The sequence below is a fragment of the Micromys minutus genome (assembly GCF_963924665.1).
Source record: "Micromys minutus genome assembly, chromosome: 32".
In the NCBI taxonomy this organism is placed as follows: domain Eukaryota; kingdom Metazoa; phylum Chordata; class Mammalia; order Rodentia; family Muridae; genus Micromys; species Micromys minutus.
This window is the reverse complement of record NC_137967.1, coordinates 3,750,519-3,776,980: the sequence shown is the minus strand read 5'-3', so window position 1 is coordinate 3,776,980 and position 26,462 is coordinate 3,750,519. Positions and strand designations below refer to the sequence as shown.

Genomic DNA, 26,462 nt, shown 5'->3' with positions numbered 1-26,462 from the left:
CTCCTCTGAAGGCTGCAGGGAGACGTTGTGCCCAACATGCAGACAGAGGACTGAGACCCATGAATCAGGAGGTGTGTATCCATGACCACCTCGGCACAGATGGGGAAATGGCGCCTCATGGTTTGGAGAAGGGTCCCTCTTTCTCCTGCTAACTAGAAAACTTGGTGGGACCCTGAAGCAGAGCCAGGCAAGGTCGATGGAACAAGTCACATCCGTGACCTTGCATCCTTATGAAAACTGAGAATCACTAACACACACCCGACTGGACTCTGAATGTGGGTGGATGCTGTTGTATGTAAATCGAATCTCTGTGAAGTTCGGGTGTTAGTATGAGATGATTCACAAGTACCCTGGGGCGGGGGAGAATAAGGAGGGTCAGCTTACTGGAGTGACTGTTCCAGATCTTAACCGCATCAGACCACAGAGATGCTGGGAAAAGGGCGTTCTAGGCAGAGCGCACAGCTCGGGTAAGGCCCCAAGGCAGACGTGTTATTGAGCGTGTTTGAGGGACACGTCTAAGGATGCAGATGTAAGTAGGAAGGACAACGTGTACCTTAGTAGGAAGGAAGGCTGGAAGGGAACAGCGGCTCAGACCAAGCAGGACGCCTCCTACAGGAGACTTGGGAGCCCTTGCTGCACCCCTTACACAGATGAATGTGTGCCACAGCCATGTGGGAAACAGGAGATGAGTCCGGAGACCACAAGCCATGGGAAAGATAATGGTGGGGGGCGCAGGGGGCAACTTTGGGGGTGGGGAGGGCTCAGAACCTTAAGTTTAAAGCAGAACCACCAGGATTAAATGTGAAGTGCAACACACACACGCACATGCATGCATCCGTGCACTCACTCACACACACACACACACACACACACACACACACACACACACACACAGAGGGGAGGGATAAGGATGACTGCAATGGTTTTGGCAAGAACGTCCTGGAAGGATGAAGCTGGAGAAGCCTGCGGGGGCGGCGGATGCTCGGGAGTTTAACTGCCAGGTTAAGCTTCAGTGAGTTATTAGAACACCACTTGGGGATGCCAGGGAGGTGGGCACAGGAGACCCGTGCTCAGGGGAAGAGCTGGGCTGGAGGGAAGCCTTCGGGAGTGTGCCGTGTCGACGTGAGACAGATTCGGAGTCATAACTGAATCAGCCTGTAGTGGGGGAGGGGGTGACGGGGAGATGGAGAAGAGGAGCCAGGGCACCCTTCAAGTGTGAGGCTGGGAGCAGGGTGTGGGGAAGGAGAGGGAAGGTTATCAGGAGGCCGTGGGGGTCCCACAAACTACACCAGAAGAGACTGAGTGGTCAGGAGCAGCTGGTAGTGCTGGAACCCCAGGGGAACCCCAGAGGAAAAACTGGCTCCATTCTCTGCTCATCCTGTGGCCTCTGAAGCCACTCTAGCCCCAGGGCTTGACAAAGGCCCACTGGATACCCTGTGCTCTCCCCTCTGGGCCCTTGTCACCATATGTAGGTCATTTCTCTCTGTATAGCTTCTTAGTAAATGTCAGCTCCCCATGTTCAGCACCCTGCATAGGCTGTGAGCACACACCAGTGGTCCCTCGTAAGCAATATCCACCGCCCTCTCTGTGCCTGCTGTCCTAGTGTCACCTCTTATTCCTCTCCCCCAAACACACATACACACACACCCCACACACATACACATACATACACATACACACACACATCATATAGACACACATACACAAACACACACAGACATACTCGCATTACACACACACACACAGACACACACAAACATACACACACACACCACACACACCACTCACATACACATACATACACAAACACACACAGACACACGCACATCACACACATACACACAGAGACACACACAAACACAGACACACAGACACACACACACACAGACACACACACACGTCCGGATCCCATGTGACATAAAGCAAACAGTGGAGCAAGTTTCTCTAGTGGGTTCCTGATAGACTCCTTTTCTACCTCTTCCATGGAGCTCAGAACCTCAGTTTTCTCATATGGAGAATGGGGACAATTGAAACTACACTGGTAATGACCCAGTTTGTTTGGTGTGTGTGTGTGTGTGTGTGTGTGTGTTGTTCACATGAGATTCAAAGTGGGAAGTTAAGTAATAAATGTTAGAAAGCTGTATCCACTGCCACTCTTATGGAAGGACTAATGTCTTCCTTCCTTCAGCTTGGGATAAATGTGAAGATGAGACGTAAAGAGGAAGTGGGGGCCCAGAGGGGTTTGAGAAAGCTGTCTTCAAGCCCATCTTCCAGCAGGATGATGATGTTCCGAGGAACTGTGCAGTGCTGTGATCACAGTGGCTGCGGGGACTGGGGCAGTAGAAGCCAACCCTGGCCACCTATTGTGGGTACTTAACAGCAGCAGGACTGAGCTGGACTGAGGAGGCTCAAAGCTGGAGTGTGGAGGGAACGTGGCGGGAAAGTGGCCGACTCAGCACCTCCCCGTATAGGGCTGTCGCTGTTTTGGGGACTCCTTACTTCCTAACCTAGAGAGCCCTGTTCATTTGATCATATTCTGTTCTGTAGGGTTTTCCTTTTCTCTAGAAAAAGTTTGGGGTGTGTAAGACACACCTCCGGAGCAAACAGTAAATTTAGCTGAGTTCCCGGGCAGTCAGTGGGGCTGCTGACTCACGCCTCTCAGACGGCAAGCCAAGGAGCACACACAGACACACAGACATAGACACACACAGACACACATACACACATGCACACACACACAGACACAGACACAAATACATGTATGCACACACACAGAGACATAGACACACACACATACACACACAGACACACATACACAGACATAGAACACACATACACACAGAGACATAGACACAGACACACACAGACACACACACACAGACACACATACACAGACATAGAACACACATACACACAGAGACATAGACACAGACACACACAGACACACACACACAGACACACATACACACATGCACACACACAGACATAGACACACACACACACATACACACACAGACATAGACACACACAGACACACACAGACACAGACACAGACACACATGCACACACACACAGACATAGACACACACACATACACACATACATACACACACACAGACACACATGCACACACACAGACATAGACACACACACACATACACACACAGACACAGACACACATACACACACAGACATAGACACACACATACACACACACACACACACACACACACACCAGGAGACACGCTTGTCCCTGTATCCAAGAAAGGTGCCATGTGGGGCACTGAGTGTGCTGAGGCTGACATATTGCCGGAGAAGTGAGAACACTTCACCTGTTACCTCTGCTGCCTGTTTCTCAGTACTGCTTTCCAGGAGAGCGTCTCAGGCCCCTTCTGAACATGGGGGGGACAGGGCACAGTAAGATAGCGCGGCCACAGGTCCCTGGTTGCTCTGTTACTCTGTCTGACAAAGGCCGGAGCCCCGCTGGAGCGTCCAGATGGGCTCACAGGGACGCCACCATGATAACCTGTGTCATGTGGCCGTGTCCATCTGGCTGCTTAAAGGAGCTGATGAGACACAGGAAGCATGGGGCTATGGGATGGAGTGGGAACTGGTCTACCACTGAGAACTCGGAGACTTTAGGGTCCAGAGCCTTCCCCAGAGACCTCACGCCTCTCCAAACAGAGCGTCTCTCTGGGTCGGCAGAGCTTCCTGAGCCAGCGTGCGGGAGGCACTAGAAAAGCAGGGCCCGTCGGAGCCCCACTGGCAGAAGATGGAACAGAGATCCACAGGCAGCTATGGTTCAGTCCCCACTCACCCTGTGACCTTGTTTGTCCTTCACTCCAAACCCCAAGTCCTCCCAGCTTCAAGTCAGGTGCTCAACGCAGAAAGCTGGTACCTCCTAGGGTGTTGGGTCTCCATCCTCTGAGCTGTGGCCCTCAGTGCCGGGCCTCAGATAGTTAGTTCCGTACAGTACAGGCCACGAGGACTGTGCCTTCAGCTGTCTCCCGATGCTGGTTCTTCCCTGAGTCTGGGGAGGTCCCAGGGCATTTCCTCCGTTCCCCTCAGTTGTGTCTTAGTTCCTCCAGTGTGTTTATCATTGTTCCAACCTAAGGCCACGGGGCTAAATTTCCCACCTTACTCTCAGACCACCCTGTGGCGGAGCTGGGGTTCGAACTCTGTGCCAGATGGACCGGTCTCTTTCTTTGTGCTTCCTGGCACGTCAGATCAGAGCTGTGTGAACTTTCAGTCTCATTTTGCCCCATGAATCCCAGATGCCAAGTGGACCTAGGAGGCCTCCAGGCCACCTAGACAGAATATTTCTGCTCTTGTCCTTATCTGCTGAGCCAAGACTGCTTCCTGGGTGGGTCAGGGCTCTGCATTTGTATATCCGCTTTCTTTGTCTCCTGGGAGCCTCCATTGCTGCCCTGGTCACATGAGCCTGTCCCATCTTCTTTTGCCCACCCCCACCCTGCACCCCACCAGATTCCTCCTTGAAAGGATCCTAACTCCAGCTCTCTGTCCACACTCCCATGGAGTCTGGGTCCATCCCTTTATCCTTGTTGCAAACACCTGGAGCCCTTTGCCCTAGCTTGTCAAAATGTCCCCCAGGGTGTGCCTTAAGCACACAGCCTGACCAGGGACCAAGGCTGGCCTTAGCAGCCTGTGTTCCTCTATGACTTGGTCACTGTGCTATTTATCCAGATAGGGAGTGGCCTTGGACTGAGGGTAGACCTGGTCCTCTGAGGGATAGTGGTGGTGTTTTGTGCCTCAGTTTCCCTAGCGAGCCCCAGATCAACAGCCTCCTTTCCCTGGCTGTCAGCTGCGATGCTTCTCTGAGGCTTAGCAGTGGGCCATGGTGGGTGGTCCAGGTAAATGGTGAGTTGGCTGCACATTTGGATGCCTCTTTGCTCCTGCTTTCTCTTGGCACTAGTGCCCTTTCTCTCCCCTCTCCTCTCTTCTTTGCACATACTTGTTTATGGTGTACGTACCCATGTGAGCCACAGCATGTAGAGGTCAGAAGGAGTCAGTTTCCTCCTGCAACTGTGTGTGCTCCAGGGATCAAACCCAAGTTGTAAGGCCTGGTGGGAAAGTGCCCTTACCTGAAGAAACATCTCACTAGTCCCCTCCCCCCATGTGCAGTCTCGGTCCATCATTGTCCTCTGAAAGGAGCAAGGAACTATCCCAGGCCACCCGGTAGAGGTGGAACCAAACTCCAGGCTGGTTGACTTCAAGGTCATGAAATTTCTGCTCAGGTGCTGCCTCCTTTGACAGAAGGGCCTGAGCTGCTCTTGGCCCAGGGCAGAGAAGGTGGGGGCGCTTGGAACCAACGGGCCTGGAAGAGGGAGGCGTGCTAGGCATGGCCTGAGCAAAGGCTCAGAGCTCATCAAGGTAAGGAGCCTATGCCAGAACCTCGTGTGACCCCTCAGGCCTTGTGGGTCCCGTCTCTGCTCTTTTTAAGAGCCCCTCTGCCTTAGGCAGCTCATGTCCCCCGCTGTGGCTCCATCTGCATTCCTGCACAAAGGGTGGCTTTTCAAGGAAGACCTTACAGGTCACCTCTGTCTCAGTGTCCCAAGTTTCCAATATCCACATTTCTACAGTTCCGAGCAGAAATCATCTCAAGACACCATACGTTCAATGACAGGATACGGGTAGAAATGGCTTCTTAAGGATTTATGCATGTTACGATTTAATAGAGTCCAGAGGATAAGCTTCATCTGAGATGAAAGCATATGACAGCTTCTGCCACCTTAAGACTTTACAGCACCTTTGTCATCGTGGCCTGGTTAGGGTGTGACCAAGGATAGGGTCCTAAGGGGGTGGTGTCTGCCCTGGCTTCTGACTTCTATGAGGCCTGAGCATTACCTTTCCTGACCCTGGTCCAGCTCTGGATTGAGACTCCTGGCGTGTGTGGGCCAAGTGCTCAGAAAAAGATTCCGCACTGTGTGCCACTCGGCTGGGTTGCCTCCAGGGCCTTCCTCCACTCCTCCTTGTCTGGTCTTTTTCCTCTTGGGCTGCTCTGTGAGCACTTCTGGTTCGTAAGAGCATCTGGATTCTGAGCTGAATCTCCATTTGGTCGTTGACATGCCAGCCTCAGTCCGCCCTCTCCAGGGGATGGTCTTCCCGTAGACATACGCACTACAACCCACACTTATTCTTGAACGTGCCTCCCCCTTGCACACAAACATGCCATAGACAACATATGAACCATGGATGTGCACACCCATGCACACATCACACCTCATGTACAGCCCCAGGTGTGTGTGCACATACATTCAGTACCACATAGGTGTGCCCAGGAACCTCACAGATGTCCCCAATGCGCAGGAGTTATTCATACACAGCCACCACTTAATTCTCCCTGAGCCTAGAGAGAACTCACATTGTCACCATGCACACAACGAGCTGAGCTCCGAAGTCACACGGCACTTCCCTGAACGCCTTTCCCAGCGCACAGACGTTCCAAACAGGCTCCCTCGGGCACACTCTGCCATGCACACACATCCCTCAGCTCACACCACCTCAGAGCCCTGCAGGGAGCTCCTTCCGCCCACTGCTCCCTGAGCGGTGCCAGCAGGGGAGGAGTAGGGAGCTGGAGCAGGCGGCAGGACCCAAGCGGAGCGCTGGGACCTCCCTGGGCTGAGTGCTAGAGGCTGTAGATAAAAGGACAAGAATTACAGCTCTGCGAGGCTGTAGCCCTGCGCACTGTGGGTGGACCCGACCTAAGGAAGTCCAGATGAGACTAATTCAGTTTCCAAACCCAACTCAACTGACAATTTATTTAAGACAATTGGCCGTCCTGTCTGCTCTGCATCAATGACTTCGATGGCTGTTGGGCACCGTCGTGGGGGTGGATTCCATTAGGCAGAAAACCTGACCTGCAATTTCTGGGAGCCTGAAGCCTGAACCATGGGCCTGGTTAGTCACCGTGGGCTCCTGCTACCCGCAACCTTGATCCCCCTCAGAATTTCCAAAAGAGACCGAGTCTAGAGCTCACTTTCATAGTGGAGGAAGAGGAGCCTGCCAGGGTCATACAGCACGTGGCCGAGCACCATGTGGGTTCCTGTAGCGTGTCCCAACCAGAGCTTGTTCCTGGAATGCAGACGGTAGCAACACAGATCCCCACGGTGAACCCCTGAACCGCTCTGAGAGGCAAGCACAATTTTCTAAAGGCAAGCGTGGTATAAATAATTCATAAGTGAGAGTCGTAGCGTGCATCGGTCATTCCGATAGATGGGAGTTGCCTTTTCGACTTATGGCTTCAGGGGTGAGGCTGTGATAAAAATAACTTGGTGATTTCTAAAACATCTTAAGTCAACAGATCCCTAGTAGATTTGTCTGACTTTACAGCCAACAGCCTCACCATCCTGGTTACCATAGAAATGGGATGCCTTGCTCTGTTGCTATGGCTACCACTTTCTAGAACACAATTGTCGGGTCTCATGGTTTGTGATTTTGTTGGGGTGGGGCGGGCGATGAAAAGAGCCAGAAACTACCAGCTTGTGTTTTTGTAGCACCATTAAGCAGTTGCAGCTGAGTGTCCTAAATTCTGCAAGGCAGCCACCTCTCTGGCCAGGTCGGGGGACAGCTACCTCCGGGCTACCTGATAAAGCTCTTCATCCTCACGTCACAGTCCCAGGGGGATCAGCTGACCTAGTCCTGGCTATGGTGGGGCTCAGCTGCTCTGGGAAAGGGCTGGATGAAGAAGCCAGCATCGCAGGAATGGCAGTCTGAGGGTAGCGGGGAAGGCTGAGGGGGCAGAGAGGCAAAGCTGCCCGAGCTGTGGGAAAGACAGTCGCCCCCTAGCGGGGACGAGGTGAAGACAGGGAGGGGGCTGAAACTGCAGGGGGGTGCCAGAGGCTGAGTGGTTGGGCTGAAGTGCCTGGTGTGTGTGTGTGTGTGTGTGTGTGTGTGTATTTGTGTGTGTTTGTCTGTGTGTATTTGTGTGTATGTGTGCATGTGTGTGTATGTGTCCAAAGTGCCTGGTGTGTATGTGTGTGTATGTGTACATGTATGTATGTGTTTGTGTGTGTATGATTGATTGTATTTATGTATATATGTGTGTATGTGTGTGTATTTGTGTGTATATCTGTGTATGTATGTGTGTGTATTTGTGTGTATCTGTGTATGTGTGTGTATTTGTATATCTGTGTATGTGTGTGTGTACGTTTGCACAATTGTGAGCACGAACACACGTATGTGCTCAAAGAGGGGTAGGAATGGGTAATGTATGCTACGTTGTTCCACCACTATTCCATGTGCTGTTCTGGGTGTGCACATGAGTTGTTTGTACACGTACTGCCAGAGTGTGAGGTAGCATACTTCGCTGAGGTCTCTGTGTGTGGTCCAGGCACTGAGCTATATTCTCCCATGCCTGTGCACTCGTGTCTGAGCTCAGGACATCGGCCAGGTGTGTACTCTGGGTTACTGATTCTATGGTCTGTGGGTAACTTGGCACACAGTTCCTATAGGGCCAGGTCCCGACGCTTGCCCTGTGGATGACAACCCCAACATTACTCTGAAACTTGCAGTCTTGGGCCTATCAGGAAGAGCTTGTCTCCTTGTCTGGGATCAATGATTACCATGATTGTATGTGTCGTCCCTTCCCCATCCCTCCCCCGGTCTTAGCTTCCCTGGTCTGAATCCTGAATCCTATGAGGCCTTCTCCATCAGGGGCTCATCAAAGGCTGGAGGCTACATAAGATGCAGCCTGGACCACCCAAGGATACTCTCATCACTGGTCCATTCTCAAAGGGCTGCTTCTGCTCCCAAGATGTTGAGTCTGGGTACCAAGGCCTAGGATCCAATCATGTCTAGTTGGATCTAGTTGCCTCTGCCCTTCTTCAGTTACATGGGATAGCATGGCATGCTCTTACAGGGTCTGGGAAGAGGGGGCCATATTCAACATCTGATCCAGAGCTGGCTTCTCAGCAAAGCTGGGGCAGCTTGGTGGTGAGAGAGCTTATTGTCTGAGTTGAGTAGGCTCAGCCTCTGTTTTAATTCCCTTACTTTCTTTGAAGCCATTGGCTTGGTCCCCAAACCTCTGTTCCTGCCTCTCCTTTTGGACACAGTAGGGATGTGACTTGCCTGTTCTACCAAGATAGTATACACAGTAGGTCCTAGAACGCTGGTAGTTTTTCCTCCCTTCTCCCAACTTGGATCTGGCGAAGGGAAGGGCTGCTTTTGGCTTTGGCTGGGCTCTGGCTGCCCTCCTGCCAGACTCTAAGTGTAACAGCATACTGGGGTGCCTCAGCACTCCAGAAGTTGCTTCTTCCACAGCCCAGAAAGGATCCACATGGACCCAAAGGTCTTTGGGGCCCTGAGCTTGCTTGGTGGTGGTTTGGCCTTGTGGCAGCTGAAGCTGAGAAGACGGATGTCAGGAAACCTGTCAGACTTCTTCCCGATGGAGTCTTTCTGTCTGCTTCTTGCCCCCCACCCTCCACTCCTTGTGCAGTGGGGCCCGGGCCGCACCTTGAGCCGTGATCAGCATGGGTTCTCCCCATGCTAATCTTGTGTGTGCTGCATGTGTTCATTTCTTGTATCTTCCTTAGTGACTCTCACTGTTTTTTGGAGAGAGGGTCTCTCGATTTGCCCATAGCTCACTGTTCAGCTGCAGCGATTGGCCAGGGAGCTCCAGTCCCACCTGTCTCTGCCGCTCTGCTCCGGGACTGCAGGCCACCACACTTGATTCCTTTTGTTCTTGTTAATGGTTTATTGTGTCTCCTGTGTTTGCATGCACGGATGTGCACCACATGCCTACGTGTAGAGGCCACTGGATTCTCTAGGACTGAAGTTATAGAGGTTGTGAGCCACCATGTAGGTTCCGGGAATTGAACCGAGGTTCTTGAAAGAGCAGCAAGTGGTCTTAAATGCTGAGCCACCTCTCCACCTCCAACTTTTATTTTAAAACACAGGTTCTGGGGGTGAATTCCAGAACCCACGAATGGCAAGCAGTTCACCAACTGCTGCACCTCCTCAGCCCTTCTATGCTAATCTTAACAAGATCTGGCCTTCCCCTGGACCCTTATGTCCCTATAAAGATCAGTATTGTGAGGTACACATGAGAGATCTCTGAGGGCTTATGGGGCTCCTGGGAGATCAAGGCCCTGTCTAAGCTATCCTCCTGAGCCTTTGCAAACACTAAGGAGCCATCACTGGAGACAGACTTGTGGCCTCCCTGGGTGGTTGTAGAGACTCCTTGAGGAACGCCTTGGCAAGCTGCCTCCCGAGTACCATAGTGCCAGTGGGAGCCTCACCCCAGGGGAAGGGCTATTAACGAAGCACTGAGGATGCACGGGCTTTTCCACACAGGATGTGCAAGGCCAGGAGCCTCTCTGGAAGAAGGAACCTCCGGGTGCAAAGCCACAATGGTAGTGAGACACTCAGGTCAGAATGGCAGAGAGGTGCATGTGGCAAACATGTTGGGTACATGTAGAGTGAGGACCCTGAGAAATCGAGTGCAGCTGGGCCATGGTGACTCTGGTGTGCCAGGCTGGGGACCCTGTGGGTGATGCGGCAGCTGGCACGGGCAGCTCTGGGACCAGTCGCCATGTGGACTGAAGTCTAGTGGCAGCTTTGATAGCCGTGGCCCTGTTGAGAGAGGATATAGAGGGAAAGGCTGTGGCAAGGGTCACTGCTGTGGGTTTTGGCCTGTCCTTAGGGAGTCTGGGCTGCTGAGGCCAAGTAAGGGGAGCCGCATGGAGGGCAGGAGGGGGAATCCGGGTCCAAATGCATGACAGACGAGAGTGCACTCTTTCGCTCCAAGGATGTGGTGACTTGGGAGAGGCTGTAGAGCTGTGTGAACTGGGGTTGAAGGTGGATGGCTCCTCTTTTGTCTTCTTGGTTTGTCTTCCACGCATCCCTGGAATGATGAATCCGGAGAGAAGAGTTTCTCGGAGTCAGAAGGCCCCTTTTCTGCCCTGTTTCTCTCAGCTTTTTGCCAGCCCCACATGTTCCAGGGGGTGAAGGGGCTCATAGTTTCAACCCCACTAGTTGGCAGGGGGTCCGTGAACAGGGAGCTCCCTGAGAGGTGGAGAGAAGCTGTATCTCTGTGCCGGTGCTTGAAGAAAGGGTGCACAAGGGAACCAAAGGCCACTGAGTGGTGGGTGGGTGGGGGAAGTGAAAAGGGGGAGCACAAGAGAAGGAAGGGGGGCAGTTTGAATAGAAGGAAGGGAGAGGATCGAAGGAAGAAAGAGCGAGTGGATGGCCAGATGGGTGTGTGAGTAGAAAGAAAGGTGGGTACGTGCACAGAAGGGAGAGCAGAAGGAAGCAAAAGGAGGAAGGATGCAAATGGGCAGCATCTGAGAGCATCCCCTGAGCAGAGGTTCCCAGAACCGCATTGCCACTAAACCGACGGGATGCCCGGGCAGAGCTAACACACCGCTTACCCAGGTCTCTTTCCGGTCTGCCGGCTCAGGTAGCAGGCCACAGGCCCTCAAGAGACTGCCGGTGCTCTAAAGTGCTCTCTTTCCCGCTCTTCTCTCCCTTCCTCCCTGCAGCCACAGTTAGGAAGACCCACTTATTTCTTTGGTTCCCAGATCCCAGAGTCTGGTTGTACTCCAGGCCCCATAACCCTGCTCAACCCAAACAAGCAACACAGGGTCTCCTGGAGCACGCCCCCCCGCCTCCCGTAATGGAGGAAGGGCGTCTGGGCCCATCCACACCAAGGCTAAAACAATCTGATCGGGGTGGGTGGGGGCACCCTTTAAGCAAACAGACCGGAGCCAAAGGAAATCGAGACTAGGCTCCCCTGGGCGTCTGATCCCAGCAGAGCGGTTTCTTTGTGTTTCTCTACACACGCCAGTCCCTGAGTCACAGTCAGCGTAGCCAACCACGACAAAGCCACCAGCTTTCAGTGGCTTCACACAGTACAAACTTTTGAGGATTACTTTTTCTCCCCCTTTGCTTTTGTTTCTCACGAGAGCATTTGTATTTGGTGGCAGCCAACCCTGAGGGAGCCAGGCTCCTGATTCTTTATGGTTCTGCTGGACCCCGCGGCATCGGGGAGGCTGACAGGCGGGAAGGAGCCATACGTGAGCAAGGATGCAGGCTTTGCTGTCTGGGCTCGGCAGCATGTACCCCACACCCGCCCCCAGGCTCTGAGAAGAATAAGGTGGCATGTCAGCTTAGGTTGTGCCCGAGTGGAGGGCTCTGTCCTTTGCCTGCTCCGGGTGTGGCACTCTGCCTGGACCTGCAAGGCACTCCAGGTCTCTCCACTCTGAATGGGGGGCTTTTACTCTGACACCCTGTGTTTCTCGCCCACAGTACGTGGCTTTTGCCTCCCTCTTCTTCATCCTGGTCTCCATCACAACCTTCTGTCTGGAGACCCATGAGCGCTTCAACCCCATTGTGAACAAGACGGAAATCGAGAACGTTCGAAACGGCACGCAAGTGCGGTACTACCGGGAAGCGGAGACAGAGGCCTTCCTCACCTACATCGAGGGTGTGTGCGTGGTCTGGTTCACCTTCGAGTTCCTCATGCGCGTTGTCTTCTGTCCCAACAAGGTGGAGTTCATCAAGAACTCCCTCAATATCATTGACTTTGTGGCCATCCTCCCCTTCTACCTGGAGGTGGGCCTGAGTGGCCTGTCCTCCAAAGCCGCCAAGGACGTTCTGGGCTTCCTGCGTGTCGTCCGTTTCGTGCGCATCCTGCGCATCTTCAAGCTGACCCGCCACTTCGTGGGGCTGCGGGTCCTGGGCCACACGCTTCGGGCCAGCACCAACGAGTTTCTGCTGCTGATCATCTTCCTGGCCCTGGGGGTCCTCATCTTCGCCACCATGATCTACTACGCAGAGAGGATAGGGGCCCAGCCCAATGACCCTAGCGCCAGCGAGCACACACACTTTAAAAATATCCCCATCGGCTTCTGGTGGGCCGTGGTCACCATGACGACCCTGGGCTACGGAGACATGTATCCGCAGACGTGGTCTGGGATGCTGGTGGGGGCGCTGTGTGCCCTGGCTGGCGTGCTCACCATTGCCATGCCTGTCCCTGTCATTGTCAACAATTTTGGGATGTACTACTCCTTAGCCATGGCTAAGCAGAAACTACCAAAGAAAAAAAAGAAGCATATTCCGCGGCCACCACAGCTGGGATCTCCCAATTATTGTAAATCTGTCGTAAATTCTCCACACCACAGTACTCAGAGTGACACATGTCCGCTGGCCCAGGAAGAAATTTTAGAAATTAACAGAGCAGGTAGGAAACCTCTTAGAGGCATGTCGATCTGACCTTTCACCTCTGCCCCTCTGTACCAAATGATTCCAGATTCTGTCAGACTGCTTCCTTAGTTCTATGGGCAAGCCAGGACCCTGTGCCCAGTGGAGCCTGGGGCCCCAGAGAGATGCTGGGCGGCCAAGTTTGGAAGGCAAGAGCTTGCTAGAGGAATCTCACTGGTGGCCCTGGGTAAGGCGGTTGACGTGGTTGGTCTCATGAGTTCTGAAGAGACCCCAAGGAAGTTTGCCGAGGCCCCTCTTAGCAGAAGCCCAGAGGCTGCTGCTTGGTTGGAAGGAGTCAGGCATTAATTCTCTGATAGGTTACTAACCCAGTGGTAGGCAGGGACAGATGGGGTGGGGCTGACTCAGACACACGCTACAGCCTTTGAGTTGGTCTATAACATGCGTGCCTTGAGGCTGTGTAGATTGGCAGAGTGGTCTGGCAGCTGGGTCCCTGAAGAGGCAGTAGCCAGGATTCTCAGCCCTAGCAGAGCCTGTGTGTCTCTACAGCTGAGTAGATTCCTGCCCTGACGCCGGCTGGCTATCCAGCTCCAGGTCTCTGCTAGGAGTCGCCCCCTAGCCTTCCGCGACAAGCTTACTCACCCCGTAGCATGCCAAACCAACTCATCCTCTGCCACTACTGTAGAGTTTAGCATTTATCTTTAGGAGTGACGCTGGCTTTCTCGTTGTCTGTTTGGGTTGATGGTCCAGTGGGAGTTTCTGGTGATCTTCTGATGGAAGCGGCTGGTGAGCAAGAGACTAGAGGGGGGCCACACCCTGGGCAGCTTAGATGAAAGCACTATGGGCCAGCAACAACCTCCCACCACTGAGAGTTGTCCCCGCACCTAGCAGTAGGGACTGTAGCAGCAGCAGCAGCAGCAGCAATACAAGATGTCCCAACCACTTACCCACGCGTTCACCGGGAGATGGGGGTGGGGGTGGGGGGTGGGGATGAAACAATACTAGTCACCGAGGGATATATTCTCATATTCCATGGCTAGTGGCTCATTATGGGACTATCTCAGTTTTATGAGAACCTGCATATAGCACATAAAGTTGACCATGGGGCTCTGGTCCGAAGATAAAAACCCATAGTCTACCTCTACCCATGGAATCCCATTGACTTAACTCTGAGGAGACAGGGATCTCCAAGGAACAGATGGTCCAGAGAAGAATGACGACCCTGAGCTCAGAGGTACCGGGTGAGTGTGGGGTTGATGTGTGCTGTTCGATTTAGTCTGTGAAGAGTAGCCCATGCCTGGGTCTGGCAGGGGGTTGCAAGCTAGCTCAGCCTCAGGTGAGGGCGGCTCCCTTTCACTTGGGCGGCCTCCCTCGGTAGATGATTGGTGTCCTTCGCTGCTGGTGTGCTACTGGGTTCCTCCTCCCACCCTACTCCTTCATCCTACTGGCTGGAGCAGCTTAATCCAGATCTCTCACCCATCCCTTGCCCTCTCCTTCCCGAGATTCCTGTAGATACATAAGCAAAATGTTGCTTTTGTTCTAGGTTGGGGCAGGGGATATAGGGGCCCTGAGGTAGAGACAGGCTCCTGATCAAGCCGTGTCTCCATTTTGGGAAGCCCTGGGCCTACCCTTCTGTTTTGAGTTAGCCAGCCATTTTACCCCAGGGGTCACTCCCAGAGCAAGGACAGCTTCCCCAGCTGTCTGGCCACTGTGGGCCCAGCAGGAAGTGCTCAGCCTAAGAGTTATCACATGGCCCTCCTCAGCCCTTCTGACTCATCTTCCCCCGCACTGTGTCAGTCAGGATTTGGTGCTCTAAAATGGAGCCTCAGCTCAGCCCATTGATGATCCTGGCTCACCCTAGCCAGATTCCTCTGCACACCCAGACAGTGACCTTATTACCCGTGTACTGGAAACACATACACACAGAGATCACAAACACACACACAGATCACAAATACACACACATAGCTCACACACATACATATAGACACACACACAGCTCACACACACATACACAGACACACACAGCTCACAAACACACACATACACAGACATACACAACTCACACACACACACACACACACACACACACACACACACACAGAGACAAGAAGCCTTAGCAGGCCTGCCTGAGAGACACCTTGCCCTTGCCCAGGTTTCAGGAATTTGGAGATCTCTGGTTTGGGCAGTCTTATGACTAGCTCTCTAAGCTCAAGTTTCCTCTTTCTAACACACACACACACACACACACACACACACACACACTGTTTTTGGTGCTGATCTGATGTTCAGCCCTCCAACCCCTCAGCTCTAAGATTCCAGTCCCACCTTAATCTTTCACCGGAACACTGTTCACCTCAGAGGCTGGCGTATGAGACCAGGCTTATCTATCACGGAAACGTGAGGTCCCAGAGCTTGTCTTGACCCATCCCTGTTCCACAGACTCCTTCCTACTTAACTCCCTTTCTTCTTATACAGCTGGCTGGGCATGGGCCTGAGGTGATCGAGGGAGGGAGAAGCCAGAGAGTAAGGAAGTGGATGTGATGGGTAGAGATTAGGTCCCGTGGGAATGTGGGAGTTGAGATGAGGTTCCCATGTTCAGAAGAGACAGTCAAACAGATCCCCAAACAGGGCTTTCTCTAGTTCCATTTCTAGCTCTTTGGTTAGGAACTGAACTAGAATGCTGGGTTCCAGCTAGGCCAGCAGCTCCTAACCCTCACCTCCACCTCTCAGTGAAGCCACAGTCTGTCTGTTTGTCTGTCTGTCTGTCTGACCCAGGGATGTTGTGATCTCTTTCTTTGGGCCATGGCTTGAATGACCTTAGTATTTGTGGGATCTTGTCCTAAGGAGCTACCAAGGGTTCAGGTCTCACCACGAGCTGGGAGGCAGGGAGAAGGGGTTGTCAGGGACTGAGCTCCCTAGAATAGCTTCTGTCCTCCCTGAAGGGGTTTCCTCCTTCCCCGCTTACCGTGGGGTCAACCGCTTGTTCTGGGCAGCTCGGCGTGTCTGCTGTCCTCTCTTGTCCTGCTAGATTTGTGTGTGTGTGTGTGTCTTTGTTCCTGTGATAAGTCAGACCTTTGTGGTGTGGGGGTCCCAGGGTTACAGGCATAAGGAACACAGGGGGATACGGTGGGAAGTTTGGCTCCTTCCTAGCCTGTGGGTATGCGAAGCCAAAGCTGTGTATCAGAGATGCCCCACCCCTCCACCTGCTGGAGCCACCCCTGCAGCCTCACCTGGGTTTTGGGCAAGTAGTTTCTGAGCACCAGAACCCAAAACCCCGATTGCTGGACCCTTCAGCTGACCTCTCCTAGGCTGCAGGGGCTTCCTGGGACTAGTGCCAGAGAGGGTGGTCAGGAAGGTGGCAGAATTGATGTGGTAAAGCAGGTGACCAAAGAGAATCCAGCCTCAAGGCAGGGCTGGCAGCATAGACCCAGAATGGAGTCTACACTGGCCATATGGGTAAAAGGAGATCTGAGGAGAAATCAGATGACCTTGGAGGCCAAGCACGGGTGTTCTTTTCTGTGTTGTTCATATTTCTCTCTCTCCCTCTCTCTCTCTCTCTCTCTCTCTCTCTCTCTCTCTCTCTCTCTCTTTCTCCTCTCTCTCCCCCCCCCTCTCTCCCCTCTCTCCCTCCACCCCCACTAATTATGTCTCCCTTTCTTTCTGTGTTTTGTTACATGGGTGTGCTGGTGCCATGACCGTACCTGTCACGGCTCGTCCCCTTTAGCTGGGATGTTTTCCCCTGAGTCCCAGCTGGGCAGACCCCTTTGGGGGCAAACCCAAGGCAATTCCCAGCCCACGTAACCCCAGTCCAGTCCTGCGTGCGCCTGGGTGGCGCCCGCTGCTGGCGTGAACAGTAAGTACATCACATCAGAAGTGTCTAGAGATGCCGGAAAAGCCAGCCTGCTGACAGAGGACCTGGTCACATAGGTTCTCCTTGCTCCAAAGTTTAAAAAAAAATGACCCTTTCATAGACGTTCATCTCAGTTCATTTCAAAGCCTGGAAACCATCTCTAAGACGCTGACCATTCCATCTCCGCAGGCCTGGGGGTATGGTGTCCTGGGGCCCTGGGATAAGGAGGCAGGCCCAGCTCTCTGAAAGCAAGTAGGAAGGAACCTAGCTGTCAGGAGAGACGGGCAGGTGGGTGAGGACTCTGAGGTCTTGCACCTCCGGTCTTTCTCATGGTGTGGACGGTTTGGCCCTCTTTGGTTATCCTCTCTTCTGGCCATCTGCACTGGAGTTTGGGAATCGGGTGACGTGGTCGCCGAGAACATCTTCGGCTGCAGATAAAACATCAGCCACTCAGCCATAGACCCCTTTTCAAGGTTGAGGCTGAAAGAAAAAGCAGATTCCAGGGGTATCCTGGAAACTGCCTGTCATCCTGTCCCCCTCCATCCCAGATGGCTGCCCCTTGCCCCCGAACTGCCCCCCCAGAGGGACTGTCCCCACTTTCAAACTCTTTACAGTTTGAGGTGAGAGCCTCAGGGACAAGGGGTGTGTAGGCAGAGACTCCGGGGTGGGCGTGGGGGGCATCTCAGGCTGCACTGTCTCTATTGAGGCAGAGACAGGAGAGTGCAGTCACTGTCTGACCCTTCTCTGGACGAGAAGAGCAGGCAGTGGATACACGCTCAAGAGCATCTTTGCCATCTGGAGAAGATGCACTTGGAAACCACCATTCTCCCTCCATGCAAGGCACATGAACCCCAGCTTCTGACTCCCCCCTTCCCCACCATACCACTCCTACATCTCCCCAGCACCCTCCTTCCAGCCCACAGACCCTCCACGAGGGAGACAAGAGCCAAACGGAACGTAAGGGAGAACATGCATGTTTGTGGCCACATACGTGTCCCACAGACACACCCCATACGCTAGGCAGCCCCCAGCTTGTCACATGGTGCCAGAGTTTTCCTCGTACCTGGCCTTTCTGGTTCAGAGTCGATCAGGAGCAAAAGGCCCCGGAATCTTCAGGGAATGCACTGTACGTGGAATGCCTTGCCGCCTTGTACGACAGACTTTTTTTTTTTTTTTAAGTTCCAAAATTATGATGGGAAACTTTTTTTTTTTTTTTTTTTTTGGATTTGCTTTACGAATAAACCTGATTGGTCCATTTCTCCTTTGACTGACTGCCTCTTTGTAGTGCCACAATGTACACGGGTGGCCGCCCACGCACGTGCCTGCCGTGTGTGTGCGCGCAGGGAGGGATCACTCCTGAGTACAGCTAGAGGAAATGAACAGGACCGTGGGAGAGGGTCACACGGAGCTGGGTGTCTCCTGTAGCTTTCTTTCAGAGAGCCTCCCCTCATACATCCCCCAGGTTGGTTTCTTACCCCTCTAAAGGGCTCTCCCACGAGGCTTCCCCCATAGGTGCGGTGCTTGACTGGGCTTGACTCTGGCTGTGTCCCAATAGGGACAGAGAGACAAAGCTCAGTCAGAGACACCATTGCCGGGTGCTAAAGGCCTCCATATCTTTGCTCTTGAAGTCAGGAGGGCCAGGGTGCTTGGCTGTGGCCATATTTTACCACCCACCCCGTACCACCATATACCTCCCCCCGAGAACCCCCTCCAGGTTCCTTCTTAAGCTACTGCAGAAGCCAAGCCTCAAAACTTCCCCCACCCAAGGCCATCCGTGTCTTTCGTCTCCCGCACATCCATCTGCTCTGCTTTACCAACTGGTAGAAAGGACAGGCATGTGAGCCCCTCGCACATCCCTGTCCAGTGGTCACAGCCTCACGCATGTGCATCCAATCTTTGTTGTGCAAGCCGACCGCGTCCCCTGGATTGGTCCGTGGCGGGGCTGTTTGATGTGTGTGAACAGCAGTGTGTGTCTGCATGGGGACAGAGTAGACGGAGCCATGTAATCGGGTCCGTGGGGTGACACAGGAGGCTGCATGGGTGATGAGGTACAGCAATCAGGTTGTGTCCCTACGGGGGGCAGTAAAATGTACGAACAGGCCTAGTCTGTGCAGGGAACGTGAAATGGAAGGAACACGGTGGGGTCTTTGTAGCGACAGTACAGGTGTGGCCAGCACTTGTCTGTGTTCGGAACGGAGTTTCAGAGGACGGTGTGAGCAAGAGTACAGTCTCAGAGGGACCAGATTGGGTTCCCCTGAGGACAGACAGAGGTGTGGCCAGCTTAGTCTTTCTGGGGCATAAGCATTGTAAAATAGGGTTCGTTGGGGGTAGGACAGTGTGAAATACATGGCCAGGTGAGTCTGTAGAGGGGATGGAAAATCCAGGGAGCAGATCATGTCCCTATTGGGACAGGAGAGAAGGAGTCTAGTCAGTGTGGGATAAAGTTTAAAAAGGCACCAGATTTGGTCCTTGTGGGGACAGAGAAGCAGCCAGGGCATCTGAATGATCAAGTTGGGTCTCACATGGAGTAGCGGGGAGCAAGCAGAGCGGTCAGACTTGGATATACAAGAAATCCAAAGGATTAAATGGGAGCTGTGTGGATGGGCAGGAGTGGGGGAGGTCAGGTGGGGTCTAGCTGGGCCTGGGGCTGAATGCTTCTGGGAAGCAGCCTGGTGCTGCTTAGAAGCAGAGGGGTCTAAAAGGCTGCCTTTCTGTCTGTCTGTCTTCTCCCTGAGCTGTGTGTTTGACCCTCTTCCCGTTGAATTGTTGAATACATCATATCATTCTGTCTCATTAACACTGCCTTGGGCCCTGGGCCTGCCCCCAGCACCACACGCCGGGCCCTTCACCAATTCATCTTTTTGCAAACTTTGAGCAAACCTAGAAGTCTCTCTCTCTCTCTCTCTCTCTCTCTCTCTCTCTCTCTCTCTCTCTCTCTCTCTCTCTCTCTCTCTCCTCTCTCTCCTCTTTCCTGCCTCGTCAGCAGCCCACCCCAGCCTTGCACCCTCTTCCATGGACCGCCCACTTTTCTATCCTCAGGAACGAGAAGTCCTTCGTCGAACGCCCCCACCTTTGGCCTGTCACCCCCCCTCACTAAACGGTTTTCAGTGTCTCAATAGCTTCTGCTTATATGTTTGAAGATTCCAAACTGAATGGGGAGGTGGCGAAGGCCGCGTTGGCGAACGAAGACTGTCCCCACATAGACCAGGCCCTCACTCCCGATGAGGGCCTGCCCTTTACCCGCTCGGGCACCCGCGAGAGATACGGAGCCTGCTTCCTCTTATCCACCGGGGAGTACACGTGCCCACCTGGTGGAGGAATGAGAAAGGGTATGTAGAGGAACTTGGAGCTCTCTGCATTGGCTGGGCCCGCCTTGCGCTCCTGCAGATGGGTGGGCAGGGTGGCGGGCAAGGGGTGCTGAGGGGTAGGTAGGCACACTGAAGGGGTGATGGGGAAGTGCTCCTGGAGGTTTTCTCCAAGGGGGATAGAGAGAAGCTAGCTGGCAGAGAGAAGCTGAGGGCCAGACAGCTGTAGCTGGTATTCAGCTAAACCATAGAAAGGGGCTTAGCCAGGGTCGATGACCATGGTATGGAAATCCAAGCCAAGGGGGTACTCAAGGAGACAGTGGGGGGGTGAGTCTCAGCTCCTCAGATCTCTCCAGTGGGGGCAGAGCATGTCCAAAAGGTAAAAGCATCCTTTCCTATCCTCTAGTGGAGGACAATTGTCTTAGCCACCATCCTGTGAGTTTAGTCTAAAGTTCAGCTATGGAAGAAAGCATCCTTTAAAGAGGAGCTGCAGGCCAGTGGAAAGGGAGGCTTCAGAGAAAGGTGGCTCTGGAGCTGGGAGATAAGGGAGATGATCCTTGTAGAGGTAAGCTGTGTGCTAGTCAGAATACTGGGAGCGGCAGACAGAGAGCTTGCCAAGATGAGGTATGTCCACAGGGCCTGTACAGCCGGCTAGAGCAACTATCACTGCCCCAGGGGTAGTCAGCACTCCCTCGTGGCCGGTGAAGGCTGTGACCAGTGGTGTTCTGAGAGTCAGGATTTGGAAAGGTTTAGCATGGGCTAGGAGATCAGAACACTCCACATAGGGTTGCAGGCTCTGGCTGGGGCCTTTCTCAGTGTGGCAGACTAGCTGGGAAGTTCACGCATGTTCCTGTGCACCTCAGGCCCACACAGACACACAGCAGCAGGGAGCTGGGTGGGCCAGAGGAGAGGCGAAATCTTGAGAGTAACTGCTGGTGTGTAGCTCCCGGGGTCTTTGTCAACTACACTAGTGTTGGAAATGGTTAAATCAGACGCAGGGGAAACCGCAGACTCCAAGGATCAAAGGCAGGTCTCGAAGAGGGGAGGTAGCCTCCACCGAGATGAGGGACAGTCCCTTGGGTGGCACGCAGTTGCTTAGTTCTACCTATTTGATCCAGGCTGGTTTCTGCTTGTGTGGCCTGCCTGAGGTCCTCTGGACCCCAGTGCGGCGTGCTGCCCCCCCCCCCGCATGAGGCTGCATGGCAGGGGGCTACCAGCCTTGCGGGGAGCCTCATCCTTGGCATGGATGGGGCTGCTGCTCTCTTTGCAACTGGCTTATTCCCAGGTAAAGCCTGTAGAAGGCCCAAGGAGCAGAGGCCACCCTGAAGAGTAGGAAGGAACTATCTCCATGGCTGTGCCCTGCCCAGCAAGGTCCCATGGGCTGCCTGACTCCTTGACTCGAATGCCGAACCAGTCGGCAATGGCCTAAGAACAAATTGTCTCTACCCCGCTTCTAGAGTTGAGGGGATGTGGGACAGAAGCACCCCCATTCCCTAGTAGTTCTAGAGAGTACCACCCCCATCCAGACGTGTTCCCCAGTCTCATAACCCACCAGGGCTTGGGTGCCGGACTCTGTGGGAGACAGCATGGGTGACGGTAAAGGCCCCATCGTGTTCATCCAGCCCGGCTCTCACAGCTCCCGATAGCAACAGGAACTTGCTTTGCGCTGGCTGACTCGAAGCCCTTTAGGGTCTGCAGGTGCAGAAGTAGGGACTTTACCTGTCCCCCACCCCAAGAGGGAAGAGAAAGAGGCTGATAGGCTGGCTCGCTGCATGAGAAACAAGCCGGCTGGAGAGGAGCCTGCCTGCCTCTGCATGCGGCTGTTCGGTCTCTCCTCTTCCTTCCTTGACTAAGTGCCGAGCGGGAGGGGAAGGGAAGAAGAGGAGCTCAAGCGTTAATTGTATTCTCTACATACAGATCTTTGCAAAGAAAGCCCTGTCATTGCTAAGTATAAGCCAACAGAGGTTGTGAGAGTGACTTGACCAGGCGGCTTGGCCGAGGACACTGGTGGCTATTAAGCATCTGGGTGGACCTGAAGCCCCTCCTCACCCTCGGACAGAGTAAATTCACGCCATGCAGGTTTGCCGGACGAGTCCGAGTGGCCCGGGCATTGTACTAAGACGGACGTAGCTTTTTTCTACGGCCCATGGTAACTGACCGTAGAGGATTCGCCCTTTTCTTTTCTTTCTTTCTTTTTTTAGAAGTTAACCTTTTATTTGGGGGGGGTCTCAAGGGGGGCCTTAGCATGACTTGCATGAAGTTAAACAGAAACCCCAGCTAAACCAACCCCCCTGCGCCTCCTCCCCCGCTGTGACTGTATGATCACCCTAACCACCACCAAGAATGGAGAGAAAAGCAAGTCTCCTATTTTCTTTCAGCTCTCTTTGACACACGGTGTCAGAGTCAAACTGTAACGGCGCTCGGTAGAAACCTGTACATCTCTGGGAGTGGGGGCGGGGGAGGGAGGTCAGGGAATAAGGATGGGGCCGGGGAGTGGATTGCTTTTGTGCACAAGACCCAAGGGAAAGGTTCCAAAAAGGCAGTCATCGGTCACATTGACCTCACCTCATAGCTCACCTCTCACTCGGAAAGCCAAGAACTTTGCTCCGAATAGGATTGTGGAAATTCACACTGTCACCCTCTTCCATCTCTCTTTGGCATGCTTTCGACCCAACGGACCTCTCCCCGAGACCCCGGCAGCAGCTAGTTTTAGGTTGGTTCTCTCATCTTGGTGTGTAGAGCCAGTGTGACCAAGTCTCATAACAAATTGTTCATAGTTACACCGTATGGATTTTCCAGTGTCCTTTTAAAGCCAGGACGTAGCGTGCCTGCAGTTCAGGACCACCAGAGGGGCGCCTCCCCTCCACCTTTATTAAGGCGAAAACTGGCACTGTATGCAATTTAGTACTTCAGAGTAAAAAAAAAAAAAAAAAAAAAAAGGAAAAAGAAAAAAAACTGCATGCGCAATGTTATGCAAAGAGATTCGAGCATGAAATACATTTTGTAACACGGTTTCTGTCTAGTCTAAAGCAGATTTGTTTTTTCTGAAGCAATTGGAGGTTTTCAGAGACACGCTTCTGCATCTCGAATAAATATAGTATTTTCCCAACAGAAACAGAGGACAGTAGCTTGGCTTTGGTCTGATTCTAAAATTAGTGTGTGTGGGGGGAAAGATGATATTTTTGAAAAACACATGCTTGAGTTGGGAAAAAAAAAAAAAAAAAAAAAAAGCAACATCCCGAGCTTTCACTGCGGCATTTCCTGGAAAGACAGCAGCCTCCCCTCCCCGGGCCCTGGCCCTGGAAATAAAAAGCTGACTTTTGATCTGATGGACGAGTTTTTATTGCCTCCGTGGCGTACCTCCGTTCGGTTCTGCTGAGTGGGTGTGGCTCCTTCTATCGTCACCTAAGCTGAGGCGCTGCTGGGTTCTGAGGATGCTGGTCCTTGCAGGTTGGGGCTACAGATTCTGTTGGATCAAGGGATGGAAGCAACTCCTCAGAGGGGAATGAAGCCCCGACATAACGTCTGGCACATACTCTGTGGGGCTCACCTGCTCTGGTTCTGTGCCTCGTCTTGTGGCGGAGCATCCCGTGGCCCTGTGCAGCTACAGGGACTTCCCTGCTGGGAGTACTGTTGAACCTGTCAGGTCTGGGTGCCCCGGCCAGCCCTCGTCTAGGGACGAGCTCACTGAATACTTTTCTCAGCCTGACACACCTGGGGAACGGTAGCGTCTGTCCTGGAATCTGCGTCTGCAGGTCTGGGCGTGGGATAGAACGGAAGATTGGGTCCCTCCCCATCTGTTAGCGATTCCACAGTGTTCAATAAAGAGAGTCCCCAAAGGCAACACCATCGACCTCTGAGGATTTTAAGATGAGAGATAAAGTCATAGTAGGCAGCAGGATGCTCAGGGCCACCAGCACAAAGGGGTCAGCCCCCTCTGTGGTTTCAGCCTCTTTGTCAGCTTCCAGTGCACCTTGAAGTCTGTGATCCTATGGGTGGGTGGGGCATTGAAGGTGAGTAGCCAAGCACCTACTCGTTTGTCACCTCTCTGACAACTTGCCTCAACTTCCTGGTACCCTGGCTCCACCATAACCGAGGGTGGTTAACCACTGTCTTCTACTGAGCCTCAGGAATTACAGGTGAGGCAGCCTGGGATGTTCTCTGAGGCCAGAGTCGACATAAGCCAGGAATCCGCCAGGGAGAAGAGAACTTACTGAGTAACACAAAGCCATCTGGAATCTAGGCTTGTAGGAGCACCACAGCTGGAGAGTGGGATCTAATACACAACAAGGGTCTGCTGTAGTAGGGTGCATCATATAGGGTGCACCGTGTAGGGTGCATTGTGTAGGGTGCATCATATAGGGTGCACCGTGTAGGGTGCATTGTATAGGGTGCACCGTGTAGGGTGCATTGTGCACACAGTGCCCAATGCCAGCTCAGAACAGCTCAGTTGCCCCATATTACAGCCAAGACAATAAAGTACAAGGGGCAAAAGGCAGAAAGCCACATAACTTTCTGAAACGTGAACTCAAGGCCATAAGCTCCAGACGTCACACTGGGCTGTTTGTAGGCTAACAACTTTCCGGGGGCTGGTGCTTAATGGGGGAATAAAGTCCTGGATTCTGGATTTTCGCCTCCTGCCTCCTTCGTGGGGTGCCACAGCTGTGTCAGAGGGGCCACTCTATGTTCTGTTCCAGAGCTCTCCTGATTCACAGCCGATCAACCCTACTCTTGCTGCCTTATGGGTGAAGTTTACACCCCTTCCCCTTGGCTAGTTTTCCAGAAGGCCACCAGCCTCCCCATTTGTCCGCTACTCTGACCCATCACTGTGCTCCAATCAGGAGGCATCTCTGAAGCTGCGACCACCATACTCCATGCCTACCTCCAAGTCATCCCCACTATCTCCCATGGCTGACTTCGAATGATCACTATGTCCTCACCCAGAGTAGACGGATGTCTGGACATAGTGAAAGGAACTTATTCTGAGTGACAGGCCTGGATTCGCTCCCGAGGCAGCATGCTACCCATCTTAGGGTTTCTATTGCTGCAATTAAACACCACAATCCAAAGCAAGTTGGGGAGGAAAAGGGGTTTATTCAGCTTACACTTCCATATCACTGCTCATCACTGGAGGAAGTCGGGACAGGAGCTCAAACAAAGCAGGAACCTGAAGGCAGGAGCTGATGGCAAAGGCCATAGAGGGGTGCTGCTTACTGGCTTGCTCCTCTTGGCTCACTCAGCTTGTTTCCTTATAGAACCCAGGGACATCAGCTCACCAAGGGCTGGGCCTCCCTCATCAATCACTGGTTAAGAAATGTCCCCTACAGGCTTCCCTGCAGTCTATGGAGGCATTTTCTCAATTGAAGTTCCCTTCTCTCAGATGACTTGAACTTGTGTCTAGTCAACATAAAACTAGCCAGCACGCCATCCAAGCTTATTCCAGGAGACTCCAGGCTATCATAATCAAGGGTGGAAGATGGTGGCTGCCATCAGAAGGGGCGGGTGGGTGTGGGAAGTAGGCATGGTAACACCTGCTTCATGCTGGGTCCTCAGCACTTAGCTCCGGGGCCCGGCCAAACACACGCAAGCACACAGTGAGGGTATTTCCTCCTTCTCGTGGGGGGTAAGGGTAGAGAGTGAGGGCAAAATTATGCTGAACACGCATTTCTTAGAACGAGCGCTTTCCTCAGGTTAGTGAATGTCTGTGACCCGACAGAGCAGGTGGGAGAAGTGACAGTGTCAAATGTCCAGGAGACCCGTAGAATGGCTCCCCAAAAGCTGTAGACAGAACAGAGTGGAGTGGATAAGGATGGGACCTCACTAGGCCAGCGTCCCACTCCAATGACCACGGGGACACCGAGAAGATCATTCATTCACATTTCACTTAGTTCTAGAGATGACTAAACCCTGACTCCTTCATGGTCTGATGGAAAAGGGGACTTGGACAACATCTTAGAAAAACAAACAGCTACCAAGGCTGAAGGGGGAAACCAACACACCAACAAACCGACGAAAACCAACCTCGACTCGTCAACCATCCTTCCTTGTCTCCGGGGGTCTACCCATCAGTCAGGCAGCAGCGTGAGGAGTGTGCCTTCTGTCCACACTGCCATCAGGAGGGGACAGAA

At 53.1% G+C, this 26,462-nt stretch overlaps 1 protein-coding gene across 1 annotated transcript in view; it reads left to right on the top strand.

Moving 5' to 3' along the window:
* KCNC1 (potassium voltage-gated channel subfamily C member 1) overlaps window positions 1-23,611 on the top strand; it is a 40,488-nt gene extending 16,877 nt beyond the window's left edge. Inside the window, exons 2-4 of the mRNA XM_080909091.1 lie at window positions 12,265-13,198; window positions 20,170-20,358; window positions 22,252-23,611. Coding sequence (XP_080765217.1) covers window positions 12,265-13,198; window positions 20,170-20,358; window positions 22,252-22,316 — 1,188 coding nt within the window. The 3' untranslated portion in view covers window positions 22,317-23,611. The remainder of the gene's footprint in view (window positions 1-12,264; window positions 13,199-20,169; window positions 20,359-22,251) is intronic.
* The last annotated feature ends 2,851 nt before the right edge of the window (window positions 23,612-26,462 follow it).